General features: G+C 36.3%; 2 protein-coding genes across 4 annotated transcripts; both read right to left on the reverse strand.

The window, feature by feature from the left end:
* Positions 1-2142: 2142 nt before the first annotated feature.
* Positions 2143-3034, reverse strand: LOC128193309 (ankyrin repeat-containing protein ITN1-like). The gene is made up of 2 exons (XM_052874998.1): positions 2807-3034; positions 2143-2724 (listed from the first exon to the last, which is right to left on the reverse strand). Exons 1-2 carry the CDS (start codon positions 2829-2831, stop codon positions 2195-2197), a joined length of 555 nt encoding a protein of 184 aa, XP_052730958.1. The 5' UTR covers positions 2832-3034; the 3' UTR covers positions 2143-2194.
* A 485-nt stretch (positions 3035-3519) lies between these two features.
* LOC108325940 (villin-3) lies at positions 3520-18668 on the reverse strand. 3 transcript variants are annotated; one of them, XM_052874041.1, is made up of 25 exons: positions 18271-18577; positions 17485-17592; positions 15899-16016; positions 15427-15526; positions 15043-15111; positions 14486-14722; positions 14237-14414; positions 14009-14141; positions 12572-12731; positions 12337-12487; positions 12149-12249; positions 11908-12066; positions 8824-8892; positions 8682-8750; positions 8452-8589; positions 8222-8350; positions 7064-7211; positions 6948-6958; positions 6688-6828; positions 6476-6601; positions 6109-6171; positions 5674-5778; positions 5092-5353; positions 4297-4520; positions 3520-4090 (listed from the first exon to the last, which is right to left on the reverse strand). In XM_052874041.1, the coding sequence occupies exons 3-25, from the start codon at positions 15952-15954 to the stop codon at positions 3977-3979; spliced, it is 2943 nt and encodes a 980-aa protein (XP_052730001.1). In that variant the 5' UTR covers positions 15955-16016; positions 17485-17592; positions 18271-18577; the 3' UTR covers positions 3520-3976. The 3 variants fall into 3 exon arrangements, with proteins under 3 accessions (XP_052730001.1, XP_017414589.1, XP_017414590.1); XM_017559100.2 differs by lacking the exon at positions 17485-17592 and having other exon boundaries at positions 18271-18668; XM_017559101.2 differs by lacking the exon at positions 17485-17592 and having other exon boundaries at positions 4297-4508; positions 18271-18578.
* Positions 18669-18948: the final 280 nt, after the last annotated feature.

The raw sequence follows: 18948 nt of genomic DNA on the forward strand, positions 1-18948 counted from the left end.
TTGACGGCAAACCTCTTTTGATTTAATTTTACAAAAATAAAAACTCAATTGAGACGTCTAAAAAAAAGGAATCTATTTGAAATTCTGGATGAAAATAGGGTCTACCGAAACATTAAACCTAATAATAATAAACTAATAATAATAAAGCCAATAGAAAAGGTTGGAGAAGTTCTTTAGAAGAAACATTGAATATGTTTTTGGGAATTAATGTGAGAGAGCTAAAAAGCATCTTTACTCCAGATGACACGATTGTTGAACAGTGGAAACACTTAACGTAAGCTTTTGTTAAGAATTTTTTCTCTATTATCCTACCACTTTCTCTTGCTTCAAAAAGATTATTGCTCAACTTCTACAATTTTAGGTTGAGAACTTTGCTAGGATCGTTTATTATTATAAAGTGGGTATATATAATAGTCTCACTACTTTTAACATAAGCTATGGAGCTGCATGTAGAAACTGGGGTATACCAAATGTAAACCGAACAAACATGAAACGAAAAATATACGATTAAGTTACGTCATTTATTTACCTTAGTAAGAAAATGTTACTTTCTAATCTTATTCTTTTAACGATGTTGATACTTTTGTGGCTTATACTGTACAACAAGTACTATTTAACAATATTGACTCTTTCTAAAACATATAAATATAAATAGTCGATCTTATTACAAGAGATCATCATAAAATTTTATTTAATATTAATTACAAATACAGTAACAAAAGTTATATCGTATGTCCGCCCAGATTTACTACTCCATTATTTCTTACCAACTTCATTCGGTCACTTAGTCTAGATCGACCTTTCTGAACTAATTATTTTGGGTTAATCTTTCTTGACTACTACTATAGATTCATTGTCAGTTTATCTTTTGGCCAATTTTTTAGATACATTATCTGTTATTCACCATATAATTGTATAACGTGACCAATTAATTACAAAATAATCAAATTAATGATAATCACAAATCAACTTGATAGTACTTATTAAAATATAATTAAATCATAATTAGGCCAACAAAAAATAAAAATCCATAACAACTCCCAAAAAACTCTTAAAGCCAACCCTCTAAATAGAATACATTATAAATCACAAAGTATTAGTATTAAATTTTTTTATACAGTCAGAAAGCAAAATAATATTGAAAAAACACAATCACACACTGCTGTCTTCTAGTCGCCCAAACCCGCCAAAAGGAATAATGTAATTTGTTTGATTTCTATGAATAATTAAGCCAAACCATAATATAAGATATATGACTTTCTTCTAAAATTTAGTTCATCAATTTTGAAAATTTTAAACCAGTTTGGTCACCATTTATTTGGTATTCGCAGAGAAATAAAGATTGTCAGGATCGAGTGTGAGATGTTGTCTGACATTGACGATTCTCCTATGAATAAGTAGTTATATAATATTCAACACCTTAGTATATAATGATAATCCAATTAATATTAAAACCAAATGCTAATCCTAGACACTTCTCGAATGTTTAATTTAGGTATAATATCCAATTTTGTCCCCACTTTGATTCGGAAATCTCAAGTTAGTCCCTTTCTAGAAATGTGAGTGCAATGGATCCTTACTTGTAATTTTTTGAGTCTAATGAGTCCCTTCCGTTAAATAGAAAGAAACGGAGTTAGTGGGCTGATGATGTGGCAGTACTTATTGATTACGTGTCAAAAAATGTGCTTACGTGTGTTGGTTAATTAGGAAATAAATTAGGGAAGAAAGGATTTTATTCAGAAATTGGGGGAGGATGAGACCTACCGCGCGACGCCAACCCAAGGACTCTTTCCTTCCTCCACCGCCACCCACTCCAGTCGACTTCCACCGCCGCCAGTACCCCTCCCGCGACTCCGACGTCAGTAGCCGCCCCTCATCTGTTGGCGTCGGCGGACGCCCCACTCTCGATTTCTACAAAGACCGCCAGTTCCAGCAAACGGTAGTTTCCACCATCAACTCCTTCCTCTCCTCGCACAATTTCCCAATCACCTTCAAAACAACCTTCCCCTCTGCCAAAGACATCCTCGAAACCCTAAAATTCCTCCTTTCAAGGATGAGTTGCTCACTTTACAGGTTTTATAGTCTCTTTCCTAAACCTCAAGCAGCAGAGCATATGTTCATAAGTTCATAACTTAACTCCTCGTATAACTAACTAAAGAAGCACAAAGAAACACAAGTACCAGAAAGAGAGATACTACATACAGTAGTGGCCTTTACTAGCTGCAATATGCAAGGGATCAAATCCCGATCGGTTCTTCTTGGAAACAGTCTGAGCAGTGGAATGGTTGAGAAGCTCCTTCACGACATGGAGAGGACCCTTTTCAGCTGCAGTGAACAAAGGGGTCTCACCGAGCTCGTTCTCTTCGTTGACGAGGCAAGCTCGCACTTCCGCAATCTCGATGTCGAGATCGTCGTCGTCGCCGTCGCCGAGAGTTCCCATAACCTGAGATTCGACGTCGAGAAGGATCTGTCTCACGGCGCCGACGTCGCCCCTCTGTGCCGCCAGGTGCAGCTCCGTGTCGTTATGCCGCCCCGTCACTTGCTTCACGTACTTCTTCCTCCCCGTCTGGTCGATGCGCTTCCCCGAGTTCGAAAGCACCAGCGCCGGAGCTGTCGATGAGGACGGCGACGGTGACGGCGATATCTCAGAAAGTGGATTCTGAAAGGCTGATGCTGGGATCGGCGATGGGGGGTCCTTTTCTCCTTGCCCGTCAGCTCCCGTTCCTGATACAAGCAAAAGGGTGATCGAAAAATGAAAAATTTAGAAGAGTGAAGAAATATAGAAAGAGAGAGAGAGAGGGAGAACCTGTTTGGTTTGGGTGAGAGGCCATTGAGATGGTGGAAGAAGGAACAGAGGAGAGTGTGGAAGTGAAGGGAGTAAGAGGAAGATGGTTTTGGATTGTTATGATTTCAAGATATTGAGAATCTTAAAGGAAAGGAAGATGGGTGGAAGGAAAGTGGAGAAACAGACTCAGAAACACGAAACTTCAGAGAAACACACGCATTCGGAGGAAGACACTTTGGACTTTTGACACGTAATCAATAAGTACTGCCACATCATCAGCCCACTAACTCCGTTTCTTTCTATTTAACGGAAGGGACTCATTAGAATCAAAAAATTACAAGTAAGGATCCATTGCACTCACATTTCTAGAAAGGGACTAACTTGAGATTTCCGAACCAAAGTGGGGACAAAATTGGATATTATGCCTTTAATTTATTTAGTAATGAACTGTTTTAATTTAAGTAATTTTTAATATACCTCCTTTAAAGGATTTCTCGTAACATTTAAAAGAATGCCGTTTTAAATAAACTTCAAAATCAATTACGCATATTTAATTAAGTTTTTTAAAGTAATATATTTCAAACTTATACCATACAATTTTATTTAAATTAAACAACCCTAGTAAATAAATTCCATTTTAACAAAACGAATATACAATGTTGTCCAAAATTCAAAAGCTCCAGCAATTAAATGATAATAATAAAGATAACAGCATTTAGATAGTACAAATTAACTAAAAATAACAAACTTTTTTATGTTTCATTATGTTGTGTTATAAATGTAAAAGCTAAAGAAAAAAAAAACAACACATATACACCCGCCTTTCTAACCAATAACAAATTATAAAGCAAATAGCACAAGATATATAAAATACAAACTTGACAAAATAAAAGAATTGGACTTCACCACTGTCTAGTGTCTTCATTGCTACAATATGCAAACATTGCAAGAGGCAGCAGCGGCAATCTAAAAGGAGAAAACTCAAAATCACTCTCCATGCAGCGTCACATTCAAACTTGGACACTAACCACAGCTACGTCCATCATATAGGCCGAAAGCAAAACGCTATCATATGAACCCAAACTATGGTATATACCCAATAAAACCCTATCCAACAGATAAGAGCATTTTTAGATGACTGAGGAAAGCTATAGTAACAAAAGAAGCAGATTGCACTCTTTGATTGCAACTCTAGAACAATTCGAATTTCTTTTTCAGCATGTCTTGCTTCCATCTTGGCAACTTATAAAATGCGTCTTTTTCCATTCCAAATATAGTGTTGAAGTCCTCCTCCGATAGATAGGCCTGACCAGTAAAAATTAACAAAGAAAAATGTTATTTCAATCTACGCATAAAATTAACAGAATAATATATCTTCGCCAAAGTGGAATGCAATTAAAGATTCCCTTTCGGGAGTTTTGATATTTTATATCAATACAAATTTCAGGTAGGGAGCTTATATTTCAAACTAATTTTAATCTAATATAAAAAACCAATACAAAGCGACTAACCTCCCTCCGTTTAAGATCAATTCCAGCCACATCAATACCAGATCTAGTCTTTAATTGTTCATAAGTAAACGTCCTTTGACTACCATTCGACTCCTCCTCGGTTTCTTGTTTTGGTTCCATATCCTCATTGCTAGCAGTTTCAGGGGCAAGTTCCTCTGTTGTTTCCTTGGCCTCTGCAACTTCTTCAACTTCAGAGGATTCACTTTTAGCTTCTGCAGCAAGAACTTGAACAAATATTGTGCAAACGATAGTCAATTTGTTTTTTCATCCAAAGCAGGCATTTAATTGTCTGGTTCCAAATACGGAAAAGAAAAAACTTAAAAAATTATTAAATTGGCATGTGCTGTTTCTACTCATAAGTCTGAAAAAAGTTTAAGGTATTTCAAGAATGTAGTACAATGGGTATGTATGACAAACTTTCCAATACACACTTTTAGTAGAAGAAAATTAGATCATGCATAACTCAATTTTAACTTACAGAGAAATTCAGTTCATTTTTACTTATTATTTTCCCCCCTAAAAGTGCTTGTAGAAAAGTTCATCCAAACATGTCTGTACAACAACGTTTCCACTACTTGTAGTTTACTTGCACGTGATAAAGACAATTGCAGAATATACTAGTATGATTAAATAATTAAACAAGAACATTATTAGAATTGAACAAAAGGATTTGCATTAATTATTCAAAAGAAAAAAAACACAAAAAATCATAGTAGGGTGTTGTGAAATGTTCAACTTGGCAAACCCATTGAATTCAACATCACAATTAGATAAAAAAAAAACTACTTTTCTTACCAGTGGGGCTATTTTCATTGAGAGGACTACTACTAGCCACAGGAGAACCATCAGGTGATACTTTCTTCTTTTCAGCAGTCAGAACTTGTGAAAGAGCAGCCACTGCTGCTGCTCTTTGTGATCCTTGACCTTTTCCAGATGCCTTAGGAGGAGTTACAGGTTTTGTCCCAGATGATGAATTAAATGCAGAGTTCAAAGCAGCTAAAGCTTCTGCCCTTTGTCTTGGTCCTCCTTGGCTTAACCCATTTAATCTATCTTGTGTCTGAAAGAACACACAAGATTAATTAGTTAGCTGATGATAACTCCCCAGAAACCAGATTACAATACAACAGAAACCGCAAAGAGCACAGGTGATCCCCACTCGGGGTGATTTTTATTGAAGTAAACCCACTAATTAATTTATTCTCACTTATCCATTCAGAGCAAAAGGAATTCTAAAACTTCACCTGTTTAACTTCCATTAACAAAATAAAGAGAACGCTATTTAATATTCTCTACTTGTTATACTGAATTATCATATAATCTACTTTTGGTTTAAAGATCATTGACTATAAACTCGATCATCTATAGAAGTAACCATACCATACTGGATGATTTCTCAGATGATGAACTAAATGCATTGTTCAAAGCAGCCAATGCTTCAGCTCTTTGTCTTGGTCCCCCCAGACTTGACCCATTTGACTTATCCTATCACCAGAATCAGCAAAGTCTCATTAGACAGTAGAGGAACATACAGCATATTAATTAATGCCAACATCAAAATCAGGCATGATATTTATTGCACTGGAAAAATTGCATCTGCACAACCCTATACAACCCCTTGGAAACAGAAATATTTATTTATACAAAAGAAGCCCGGGCCCGGGTTACATATCAGTAGTTTTGCAAGTAAAAACATTGCTTATTACTCAAGTTCGTTTTAAGTTGGTTTCGGTAAATATGACACAATAGTCTCTAAATTGGATTAATTTGCATGGTTCAAATTATACCACACAAAAATGAGAAGTTGAGCCATACCTCGACAGCATGGCCAATCCCAAAGAGTATCGCCACCTTTTTCTGAAATGAGTTCCCCTGAACCTGCACGGTAAATTTATTTGGTTAGTCTCTCAACCATCACACACATAGACAACAGTAACTAAACTTCTTCATACATGGGAGCTGCACTATGTTATATTCAGAACTTTGAGAACCCTATCAACAATAATAATAATTTCACGGAATATCACTAACTTCCAAGTCAACCAATAAAACTGTCCTCTTCTCAACCAACAAAGACATACAAAATGAAGCTAAATTAAACCAGTGAAAATGATTAATTTTTCAAAGAAAATACATGACACCTCAAACTGGAAAAGGGTTAATTTTATGTATAAGTACATACCACAGCTTTTGCATGATCCCAAGAAAAGTATGTTGTGAAAAAGCAAGGTTCATTCCCCTCTGTTACTTTATATACTGGTACGTGTGGAGATAGTCCCTCCAGAGATGCAGCCATATCTAAGTATTTCTGAAGGAAATGTTCGAGTATGCATCAACAATTTCAAGCAGAAGAAAATATACAAAATAAAAGCCATATGCTTTTCGGCATGTTACCTGGCCAATTTCAAAAGCATTTTGCTTTTCTTTTGGGTCCACAGAATGACCGACCCAAATAAACACTTCTGCGTGTGTGTCAAGTACAAGGATATCCTCTGTTAGCAGGTCATCTTGAGAAAAGTTGTAAACCTCCTCTACCTGCAGGGTAAAATATAATAAAACTAATTAGAATACTTTCAGACTCTCCTGTGTCTTACTGTATACAAATTTCATATAAATATGGAAAAAATTAATGAAGTTGCAGTAACAAAGCTCACCTTGAACTTTCCTGGTGGACCCACATTGGAAAAAGAGAAATAGTCAGTGTATCAGTCAATAATATGCAACTGCATAATAATATTATGTAATAAGTAACATGACAAAAAAACGTTACCTTTATAAAATGATATGGTGAACAAATGTGGATCTCTGACAACTTCGTTAACAACTTTCTTGCTTGTGTAAGCTTGTTTTCCTCCTAGTGCAGACCAGAAAGCTGAGCTTTCTGTTCCTTCTTTAGCATGCTTTAGAGTAACTCCAGGCTGAATACAGACAGTTTTGTCGTAAGAAAATAATGTATATAGCAAACCTACTATTTACTCTATCGTCGTGTTAAGCAAACAACTTTGTATGGATGGAGGCAAGAAATAATAGAAAAGCGTGTCGGCTTAGCCTGCCTATATTCAAATTCAAAATAGGTACCAAAGGAGCCAACAGGCCATTCTGACTTCCGGACTAAACTTTTTTTCTCCCGCATACATTTATAGGATTTTCTTAGTCTTTCTAATATGTTTACTTTTTTTTCATTTTAATTTCTACAAATATGCCATTTTTAACTTTGGTCCCTTACAAATATATCATTTATTGTCTTTAATCCTTAAATATGTTATTTTTTTGGTATGGTCCTTGATGACATCATACACTGATGTGGCACTTTTGGTGATATCATCGTTACTGACGCGGCAAATTTGCTTATATGGGATGTTATGACATCATCAATGTTAATTTTGACGTCTAGAATTACGGCAGGTACTACCTAAAAATATTTGCTGACGCTGAAGTAAAATAAAAGAAAAAACAAAAACAAAAAGACCACAATTTATAAAGGACGGGAAAGATATAATTAGGGCTAGACTTACACCCAACGTCATTTTTATCCTTTAAAAGATTTTATTGTACAGCTACTTTAAAAAAGAAAAAGAAAACAAGCACGTATACAGCCTCAATTCTATGCCACGCAGCCATAATTTTGATATATCAATCAAAATAGTGATCTGAACTTCAAAATGAAGCTCTCTCAACTCATGATTCATCCCTAGGGGCATATTGTGTGAGTCCACACCACTATATAAAGGAATGAGCATGGGGACTGAGTCTTCCGGTTCCAATATGTTCAACTAAAGGTAATGAGGAAAGACGGATCTTTAGCAATTACCATAGAGTCAAACGAGTTTAAATTGTACAAAATTGAGAATTGTTTAAGCTGTAAAATTTCGTGGAAGTGCTTCAATAATTTAAATTAAGACCAAAAACCTAGATCCCAAGAACTTACCCTTAAAAATTCAGCAACCTTTGCTGCTAGCTGTTGCTGCTCAAAAGAACACTGATTCCCATGCCAGATAAAAACTGTAGAGCCAGACTGCAGGACAAAACTCTCAGCAGAATTCAACGATGCTGGCACCTGTATAAGAATGATATAATTATGAAGGACTAGGAAAAAATACATGTCCTAAAAATATACATGATGGAGAGGAAAAAATAAATATTCTCATGGGTACATACCGCATCAACTTGTAAAGATTTATTGTTATGAACAGAAGTTCCACAGATTCGAATAAGTGCAATACACTCTGCTGTGTATGTCTCATCTGATGCACCTTTGTCTGCTAATAATTTCTTGTACCCGGAGCTCAATCCTCCCTAAAATACGTGTATGTCATAAAATAATTAGGTTTTTTTTCTAAGATATACTATATACTACTTAAAGCAACATATAGTTCTGGTCATGATACCTTAAGTACCACCATTGGTTGGAAAATAGCAACAAATTGTGGTGGCTCTTTGCCTTCAAATATGCGACCCTGAAAGAAACTAATGTGAATTATACACGTTTTCCAAGCAATATCCTCAAATTGACACTAGTATTTACGATACCTGTACAGGTCTACCCTTTAATGAGGTACACATTGTATTGGCCAACCGAGTAGCAGTTGTTTGGTCCTCCTGAATAGTAAATTTAACCAAAGGTCAAAGCATTCAAATTGAATTAAGTAGGGATAAATAATTATGAAACAAATATTAGGAACTGAAAAGCAATAAATATTTTAATTGTAGATAATGATTTATGACAAGTTATATCTTGAAGACGAAATAAGTCTCAAGTAGTTGACTAATTAGTGATTACTCATTAACCACTTTTGGAACAATGTTAATCAGTAAAGTGGTCAGTTACCCAGTGTTCCAGCACTATTCCTTTACTAAACAAGGAGAGTTAAATATTAGTTACCATACTTTTAGTGGGTAGGAAAAACAACATTTCTGTTAGGACATGGAGGGTTTATGAAAGAAGATAGTAGAGAAATAAAGATGAGTACTTAACTGTTGAGCAGTTAAGGGGGCGGGAAAAGGTCTATAAAAAGGACCTCTTTTGTAGTACGGGGGGACAGTTTTTACCTTTGAGTTTGTAGACCGGTTCAAACATGGTGAAGGAGGTTAAGCTCCTGGTTTTCCCAATTGTATTCTTGATTCTTTGATGTGAATAAAGTTCAATTCATTACCATTTCTTGTTGTGAGTTTTACTGGAGTGTGCGAGTGAGGTAGAAAGTTAGGATTCTTACCCAGATTCCTAACAAAGTGGTCCGACCTGCCGGATCCCAAATCGGGGGAGAACAAGATGGAAGGGAAGATACATGCTCTGGAGAACCGAATTGAAGGAAGAATGAACGTAGTTGAAGGACGAATGGAACATCTGGAGATGACAGTAGACGGATTGAAGGTGGAGTCAGCGACAAACCGGCAAGACTCAATCGCGATGTGTAAAGACATCCAAGAACTATTACGATTGATGGGTGTGCGAACCAAGCAAAACGGGGAGAGCTCTGACGTGAGCCATGGTTCAGTCAATGATAATGGGGGTGGCCGGCGCGACGACGCAGAAGGAGAAAGAGATGGGGAGCGTTCAGAGGACCAACCCAATTGGAGGCGAAGGGTGGAGTTACCCACTTTTGAAGGACCCGATCCTTTGAACTGGATTAACAGGGCCGAAAAATTCTTTGAGATACAGAAGGTGGCGGAGGCGGAGAAGATCGAACTGGCCCATATTAGCAGGGAGGGAAGCGCCGGTTATATTGGTTTAAGTTTTGGAAGGAAAAGGCGAGTGACCGATCGTGGGAGGGGCTCAAGGAAGCGTTGTTGATCAGGTTCGAGAGTCGTTACCGTGGCAGCATTTTTGAGAGGATGGCGGTGATCAAGCAGACAGCCACCGTGGAAGAATACGTGAAAGAATTTGCAGCACTAGCCGGACAGACGAAGGCGTTTTCGAACGACCAATTGTTGGGATACTTTCTGGCGGGCCTACGTGAGAAATTGCGATGCCAAGTTAGACCACACGACCCACGAAATTTGATAACGACGATGAAACTGGCACAAGACGTTGAATAGGCTCTATGCGGGCTAGGTTTGATGGGTTGGACGGCATCCAAGAACTCCCCATCATGGGGACGAACGACAGGAGGAGGAGCGGTAGTGGTAAGAACCGATCCGCCGAGGAGCAATCCGATAAGAACGACCCCGACCGAGAGCGTCGGGTCAGTAAGACATGACGGCGCGACGGGAGGCGGCCCGATGAGAGGCGGAATGCACGGAGGAAGTGATAACCGAGGACGGAGTTCAAGAAACCTGCCCTACCCTACCCTGAGTTTCTGAAACGCAGAGAAGAAGGAAGGTGTTTTCGATGTGGGGGGGGCATTTAGCCCAGGGCACCAGTGCCCTGAGAAAAGTTTACGGGTGGTGTTACTGGCGAAAGATGAAGAAGGGGATGTTGAAGGGGAAGAGGTAGAGTTGGAGCCACCCCGCTTAGAGCTATCGGCTTTTTCGGCCAGCGTATTTGCTGGCCAACCAAGGTATTGGATAGAAGGATCCAACAGCAAGGGGAGGACAGGCGAGAGCAGGTTCTAGTTGAATGGCAAGCAGGAGGGGCGGATAGTGCAACTTGGGAAGACAAGATAACAATGCAAGAGCATTTTCCAGAGTTCAACCTTGGGGACAAGGTTGATCCTCAAGGGGGGAGTAATGTTAGGACATGGAGGGTTTATGAAAGGACAAAGATAGTAGAGAAATAAAGATAAGTACTTAACTGTTGAGCAGTTAAGGGGGCGGGAAAAGGTCTATAAAAAGGACCTCTTTTGTAGTTAGGGGGGACAGTTTTTACCTTTGAGTTTGTAGACCAGTTCAGACCTGGTGAAGGAGATTAAGCTCCTGGTTTTCCTAGTTGTATTCTTGATTCTTTGATGTGAATACAATTCAATTCATTACCATTTCTTGTTGTGAGTTTTACTGGAATGTGCGAGTGAGGTAGAAAGTTAGGATTCTTACCCAGATTCCTAACAAATTTCCGTAAAAGATCCTACTACTAATTATAGCAACTTTCATAATTTTCTACTTTTTTGCTTTGATTTAATTCCTGGGAGAAAAGTAGTTTAACCCAATAAACATTCACCAGTTCCCCTATTTTCATTGCAATTTTATTTCCAAGAGTTAAGATAACACACACACACACACACACACACATATATATATATATATATATATATATATATGTATGTATGTATCTATGCATGTATGTATGTAAAGGTGTGTGTGAGCCTGGCATGGACTACTGCACACGCATGTATGTATATGTAAAGATATATAGATGGATATAATTTATCCAGGTATAGATTGTTTGATATGAAATGACATTACAGATATAGATCATGATAACTAACAGTATAGTTTGATCACATGTATCCAAAGATATCTTGCTAAGACACCAATAAATAAAGCTAAGGCTTTGATATTCACAACGTCGATCACAGCCAAAAATTTTCAACCAAGTTAAATTACAAAAACATATTTGCCTATACATACAAATTCTAGTTCAGTCCTAATAGTGTTTGGCACTGAAATAGTATCAAATTGAAAATTGCAATCCTCACAATCATAATGAATCCAGACCTCAAACTGAAGGACATAAATTACCTCGATGCTGTCTTTACCAAACCAACAGCACAAGAAGAAGTCTTCTTTCCTCTCACCGGTATGGTATGTGTACAGTACAATATAACAATCTCCACTATAGAATTTACCAATCTCCTCCTTTGGCAATGCGGTCTTGGCATCTCCACTAATTCGCCATACCTAAAAATTGAAAAAATATTACATGTTCAGAGGTGTAATTAATAAAGCCAAGGAAAGTTTATAAAGGAAATTATAACCTCACCTCTATCTTCCCACCTCCTTCAAGCAAAGGTGGAATTTCCTCATTTACTGGGGTACTTTTGGCCATTCCTTTGACACCCATACCTTGTTGCTTAAGCAGTGCTAACAGTGCATCAAATAGCACACTTGTCAGTGTGGCTATCTACACAATGGCAATTAAAAATACATGAGGGAAGAAATGACATTCACCTGCAACTTTCCCTCTTCCTTCCTCTGCATTGGTATTAGCAGACCCAGATGGCCAAGAATCAAAGTTGGACTTAAATGAATGCGTCTCGTAACCTTGAATAATCCTGGTTATCCTTGTAGATTTTGGCCTATTTTGGCTTGCAACAAACTCCTGCAGATATTCATAAATTAATGATCCTCTTTTAACTAACAAAGGGATGGATTATGTAAGAAATAGATTCTAGAATGGCATTACCTCAGCGGCTTGGCAGGCTGCTTTTCGTTCTTCTACTTGAGTTACCCGACCAACCCAGACAAATATCTCAGCACCACAGTCCAATAGATAGCATTTGTTGTTTTCCAACAATGATTTAGACAGTTCACCTTCCACGGGGGTAACCTCACCATTAGCAATACTGGAAGGAGAGTGCATATGGAGTTATTCCTCATTTTAGTTATCACAATGAACCATTGTCCACGATCATAATGCTAATCAATGCATGATGATGTCAACTTTTCTTCCAGATCAAAAAACTAAAACTAATGCACACATATAGAGCAAATGAAGCATAAACTTCATACGAATTTATATTGAAAAAATTACTATCTCATACTGCTCAATACTCAACCAAATATCTCAATCTACTCAATGTAGCAATCGGGCTCTCTGTAATACTAAATCCAATCATTACACCATTCCTAAAAGCCAACCTATCACTGGATAACTCTACAGTACTTCATTATGTAATACTTCATTCAACTTCCTTGTGCGTGAGAACCCTTCAAAATTTCCCTTTGAAACCCTAACAACCAGCTCTAATATTGATTAATGAGCACAGTAAAGGACTTACATACTCTAATACTACTTAAAATGCGATCTAGACCCCATAATACCCAAGTCACTTTCATTAAATATTTTAACTAATATGATGATAATATTGAGGTGAGCACTAACACTTAAATACTCTACTTAGTCTCTCATACTACTTAATGTGAGATTTATACCCCCTACAATATCCATGTCCCCATCATTACAAATTTTAATGAGTATGATGATAGTGTTATTTAACTGGGAAAAAATTGTTGTCCGCATTAAAATTTGATAAGCAGCAGCAACGAAAAGGCATATTCATTCATTAGGTAGAATTAGAAGAATTAAAAAACACCATCGATTTCAAACAAAATCTCATTTGACATAAAAATACACAGAAATTGGGCGTAAAACCCATGCATTGACCAAAAAATGGAATTGGGCTCAATGTCAATAAATATATCTACAAGAAGATCCTTTTGACATCATCTCTAAAACTTTTATCTGGTTTTCTAATCCCCTTCTCAGTAGGAGTGTCTTCCCCCATATCCATTCAGTGTTAGGTTTCTGTCAGTATTCTCCTAACATAGATGAAAACAAGAGCATATGGTATCTTAATACCATTTTTTACAAAAAATAAGGTAGTATAGAAATTAATTATAAATAACTTCTCTAATTGTCTTTGATCTTACTTGCACATCAGATGATTTACTGATTTAAAAAATAAAAAAAAAGTAACTGAAAATTCATTTGTTTTGATTGTATTATTTTGTCTTCGTTAAAAAATGACCAAATACAATCTCTAGTTGTATAACCTTCTCAAAACAGATGCATGTAGTGGAGGAAGGGCAATAGGGCTTGAGGAGCATAAAACCAACATACCTATAAAGCTGAGCAGGAATTGACTCTGGAATAACATCATCCTCACTGATTACCTTCTTCCCAATGGGAGCAAAACCACCAAAGAGGACCCAAAACTCACCTGAGTCAGACTCTGTGTCTAACTTACCATCATCTGAAAAGTGGAGTAGTTTTTATTAAGTAAAAAACTAAATGGAGTGCATCTGATGAACAGAAGTACTGAATAATGTAATAGGAAAATTTCCCTACCAACAATTGCAACATCACATTTCCCTTTATGATATTTTTCTTTAAGGAATTGTATAACTTCCAAAGATTTGGCTCTTTCCTGAATATTGGAATTTGCACCATTGAACTGGAATATCTTATTCTCAGTGTCGACTATGAATACATCATCATGATTCAATGAAGACCTTGCAAAAGGGATCTATCAAAAAGCAAAATGTTTAACTGCATGTTCTCCAGATTAATGAATTTAACAAAAATAGAACACTATACCTGTCTCAATCTAACAACTCTTTTCCCTTTGCATACATATAAACGTGTTTCAAATTCCTCTTCTTCAGGTTTTGTAAACCCAGATACCACACCACCCGCTAATGGTATTATACATGGTTTAAAGTATGACAAAAACTTGTCAGATTCATGTCCTTGGATTTCCCTGTGCTGCACTGCACGCCCTCCAAGAGCAGCATCTAGTTCAACGGTTTTAATGGCTGCAGTTCCAGCCTCATCCTAGAATTAACATCAGTGTCAATCAAGACTATTATTCTGTCAAAAAGATATTCATTGGTTTATGTATTTCCAAACAGATGTAAACCATGTTCAAAATAACTCAAACATCTAAATATATTAAAAGCAAGACAGTAAAAACACCTTGGAATAGTTAAATTTCAAAAAGAAAAAACTTGAAATAGTTTAATTTTAAAAAAACACATCTCTACAAGCTTCACCTTTTTACCAACCTCTTCATTTAAGGAGGGAGAACAAGTAATTTAAGATAAATTTCACATGATTCAGGATGGAGAGGGATGAGGGTGAAAGTCCAAACTTACCTGACTTGTATCTTTTCCAATCCAGAAATGCAAATCATAAAAATAAGTGCCACCTTTGCCTTGAGTTGTCTGCATAGGCCCATAGAACAATTGCTCAAAATATAAATGAAAGAAAAAAGATAACAACCTATATTTCACACTTAATGAAGTTATGTGATTGTGCTGTTTTCCTTATACATCATGTATATTGTATCTAAACTAACCCTGTGGATTATCATCTACTTTAATCTTCAGAGAAATGAAGTGAGTAATTTACAGCATTGCACAAAGGGTTCAAAAAGATCAACTATCTCCAAAATTTCCAGCCTTGTCACCAAACTGCCACATCACATACACTTGCAAACATATCAATGTGTCCAAGGTAATATTGGATATAGTACACACCTGCAAGATGATATAAGAATCTCCCATGTAGAATTTCCCATGATCAGATTTGGGCAGAGGAACTGGCTGAAAATTCTCAATCCTCCATATTTCAGTTCCTCTACAGAATGTCAAGTTTCAAACTCTCAAAGCATATGGTATATTTCAATATGTAAAAAATAACATGAATGCAAGCCATAAAATTATTCATGTCTAAACCCAACAGTATTCAGAGTAAAAAGTTCACGACATGGATCCAGAGACTCTATAACCTTCTGATCTAATGTCTAATGTTATCCATGATTCTTATTGATAAAAGTTAATTTCAACAAATAGACCAAATGATAGTGAATCAGTCGTGTTGATAGCTGAATGGTTCAATTATTCTTTCTTATATTTTACTCCTCAACTTTACACAAGTAATAAAGAAATTCAATATATATATATATATTCCATATTTTTTTATAAATCAAACCCTTTACTAAAAGGATACACTCTTTGACCAACTCCCTGAAATGCAGGATCCAAAACTTTCGCTGAGCTAGACATGGCTCAAGTTCCCTTCTAAAGTATCCTCTCTCTACAATGTGTGCAAATGTGAAGGAAATCCACTGCATGAAGAAACCGATGTTAACAAAAAAAAAGAACAAGAAAACCATTTGTCACTATGCACATAAAGCAGTTGCATATTCCCTAAAAAGACACTATTGTGCATATGAGTGCATGATTAAAGCTTATGAGTATCAAATGACATGTAGAGAACATCAGGCATCAAAAGCCTTCACTTCCTTAAACATAAAATAGTTTTCTGTATCTTTCAACTATCAACCATAGCACGGGCTGAAAGATTTTCCAGTTTGTTCTGGGAGAATAAATCATAGAAAGATTTCTTCCCAAATTCCAAACATCCACTAAATGTGCCACCTTTCATATTCTCCAATACCCATAGGCTCTATGGAAGTTTCATGTCAGGCATTGACAAACATAAATTTAGGCTAGAGATTGGAACTTAAGGAGAAATTAGATGGATATCGGTTCAATAGGTGGAAACACACACAAATCCATCCTGCTTCTAAAAGGAGAAAAAGGAACATATGTTGAGATCAACAACAGATCTACATTCAGGTTCAAACCAAACTTTGGGATTTTAAAACTAAGTAGTCCAACCAACTGAACTACAGACATATATTCAAATAAAAGTAAGCAGAGAGATGCTTGAATTAAAAATATATTAAAAATATATAGAACAGGACATAAATTTGAAGACATTGAGACCCAAAAGAACTCAAATCTGGTTTATTATTATGTCAGAAAACAAAAAAAAAATGTTATTAATGATAGAAGAAAAAAAGTATGCTTCACATAAGGTTGTGGTAAAGCATGTTTTTTAAAAAGTAGTAGAATTTAATTTCAGAAGTTGCCTAACTAAAACTGCTCTACAAGAAATATTTCAAATTTTCTAAAGAAACAACTTGTCCTTGTTATATGCATACATACATACTTGCAAACACATAAACACACACAGAAACATAAGCTAACCAAACTTAGATAGATTCTATTTGGATTGGAGTCAACCTAGTTTTTTAGTTGACAAAAAAACTGAATTCACTGTGCACGAGTGCTATAACAGAAGAAAGTTAAAAATTTTCAGGCTATCACAAGTGCAAAGTACCTTTCATAACAAGGTTTGGCCAATCATTCTATTCAGTAACATCATATGTCTTGTCAATATTCTCAAGCAATGTTTGAGATGGAAAAAGAAAAGTCATCTTTATCTTAAAAAAACTCATTCGTAACTGATTTAAGCATCCATGATTAGGCAGTTACAATCAACATATTTCATCAGCTTCAGCATTTCTCCACCATCACAAATCACAATTTGACAAATGATATCATCAATTACCAATAAAGGAACGGTATCTTTTTCTCTTATTTTTATCTTCTTTCTGCAACTTCTTCTCGTCAACCAATTAGCATTTGCAAATTAATATTTATACGCAAAATAACAGTGTCCCATAATTGCACTATTTTCACCACAGATTACTTCTTTGACCAATGAAGCAACAAGGTCCTCTTTACCAGAACAACCATCTATGACATTCCTGTCCCAGGCTTCCCAGTTCTCCAATTAGGCTGATACTGTAAACCAAGGGCAATAATACCACCTTTGAGCGCTATCGCTGCAAACTGCAAAGATTTCTACGAATAATTTCTCTTCTACAGCTTGCTCCACAATAAACCTCTCTCAAATAAAACCAAATCAACAGTAGCCAACTCGGGAAAGCATTTCATTTTTTTACCAAAACCAGAGAACCTATGTAAGATTACACTCACAGCTATGTAATTATAAACCCGTGGAATTTTGAGCACTGAGTTGATAGGTCTCAAAGGATCAAACACCAATTTAAAAAGAAAAAAAAAACGAACAAATTTTAAACTTAGAAACTCCAATTACGTTGGACTTGAATACTAAGATCCACCAACACCGGTCATCCAATATTCACTTCATTTTTTCATTTCTCCTCTCAAATTAAAAGCAAACAGACAAAAAAAACGCGAATTTTCCAAAGCTTCGAAACAAGACCAAAATCGAAAATCACAACAGAAAAGCGCGAATCGCCTAAAAGAGAAAGTACAATAACGACGAAAATTCAAAATACCGATCCAAAACCAAAAGAAAAAGCACAACACAACGAAGAGAAATACACACAGATCACCGCACACGAAACTCGACAAAATTAGAAAACAAGGATTTAGATAACACAACAACGGCGACGAAGAAATAGAAAAATCAGCGTTACAGGTGGTGTAAGAGAACATAGAAAATTTGAATTGAGCGACGCCAAATTCAAGTGACGTATATACCTGAGATCTCAACGGCGATGATGAGGTGGAGAGAGACAGAGTAATATAGTTGGAAAAGAAGGTGAATTATTGCTGCTTCTGAGCGCGGTCTTTCTCTTTCTAACTTTTGAGGCTTTTGAGATTTGCAATTCAGAGAGAAAGAGAAGGAGTTGCAGGGAAAGAAGAAAAGAAAAAAGTGCGTCGTGTGTGGATGAATTATGACAACGATGATGACGGAAAAAGGGCGGTGAGATGAACAGAATAGGAAGGAAAGAAAATAAATAAATAAAACAATAAGAGAGAGAGAAAACGAAAGAGAAAGAGAAGGAGAAGGGTTATTGTTATATTTGTTGTTATTTGTTAAGACAAAAATTAAGGCCATGGTACGTTTACAGTGCCACCGTCCATGTTTGTTGCCTTTTTCTCTTTGCTTTTCTGTAAGAAATTAGTTAATTAATTTTTGTGTGTTTTCTATCATTTCCGTTACTACCAAGATTCGCTCATGCCATTGCGCCTGAATTTATTGTAATGGATAAATCAAAACGTGCACTCTAAATATAGTGCTGGGAAGATAAATAAAGGAAAAATAATGAAACAACTTAAACCAATTGATACAGGAAAGATGAAATTGATTACAAAATTTATTAATTTTGACGTGTCTTTTTTTCTTGCATCAAAAGTGATTATTTCTAATCAATT

The sequence above is a fragment of the Vigna angularis genome, chromosome 3 (genome assembly GCF_016808095.1).
Source record: "Vigna angularis cultivar LongXiaoDou No.4 chromosome 3, ASM1680809v1, whole genome shotgun sequence".
Taxonomy (NCBI): Eukaryota; Viridiplantae; Streptophyta; class Magnoliopsida; order Fabales; family Fabaceae; genus Vigna; species Vigna angularis.

Excerpts from the sequence above, each read along its gene's own strand:
- LOC108325940 (XM_017559100.2), bottom strand. The coding sequence starts at position 15,954 with ATGTCTAGCTCAGCGAAAGTTTTGGATCCTGCATTTCAGGGAGTTGGT. Across the intron at positions 12,488-12,571 it reads CAGCCTGCCAAGCCGCTGAG|GAGTTTGTTGCAAGCCAAAA; the intron begins GTAATGCCATTC and ends GAATATCTGCAG. Across the intron at positions 6,172-6,475 it reads GGGATCATGCAAAAGCTGTG|GTTCAGGGGAACTCATTTCA; the intron begins GTATGTACTTAT and ends TTTACCGTGCAG.
- LOC128193309 (XM_052874998.1), bottom strand. The coding sequence starts at position 2,831 with ATGGCCTCTCACCCAAACCAAACAG. Across the intron at positions 2,725-2,806 it reads CTCTCACCCAAACCAAACAG|GAACGGGAGCTGACGGGCAA; the intron begins GTTCTCCCTCTC and ends TGCTTGTATCAG.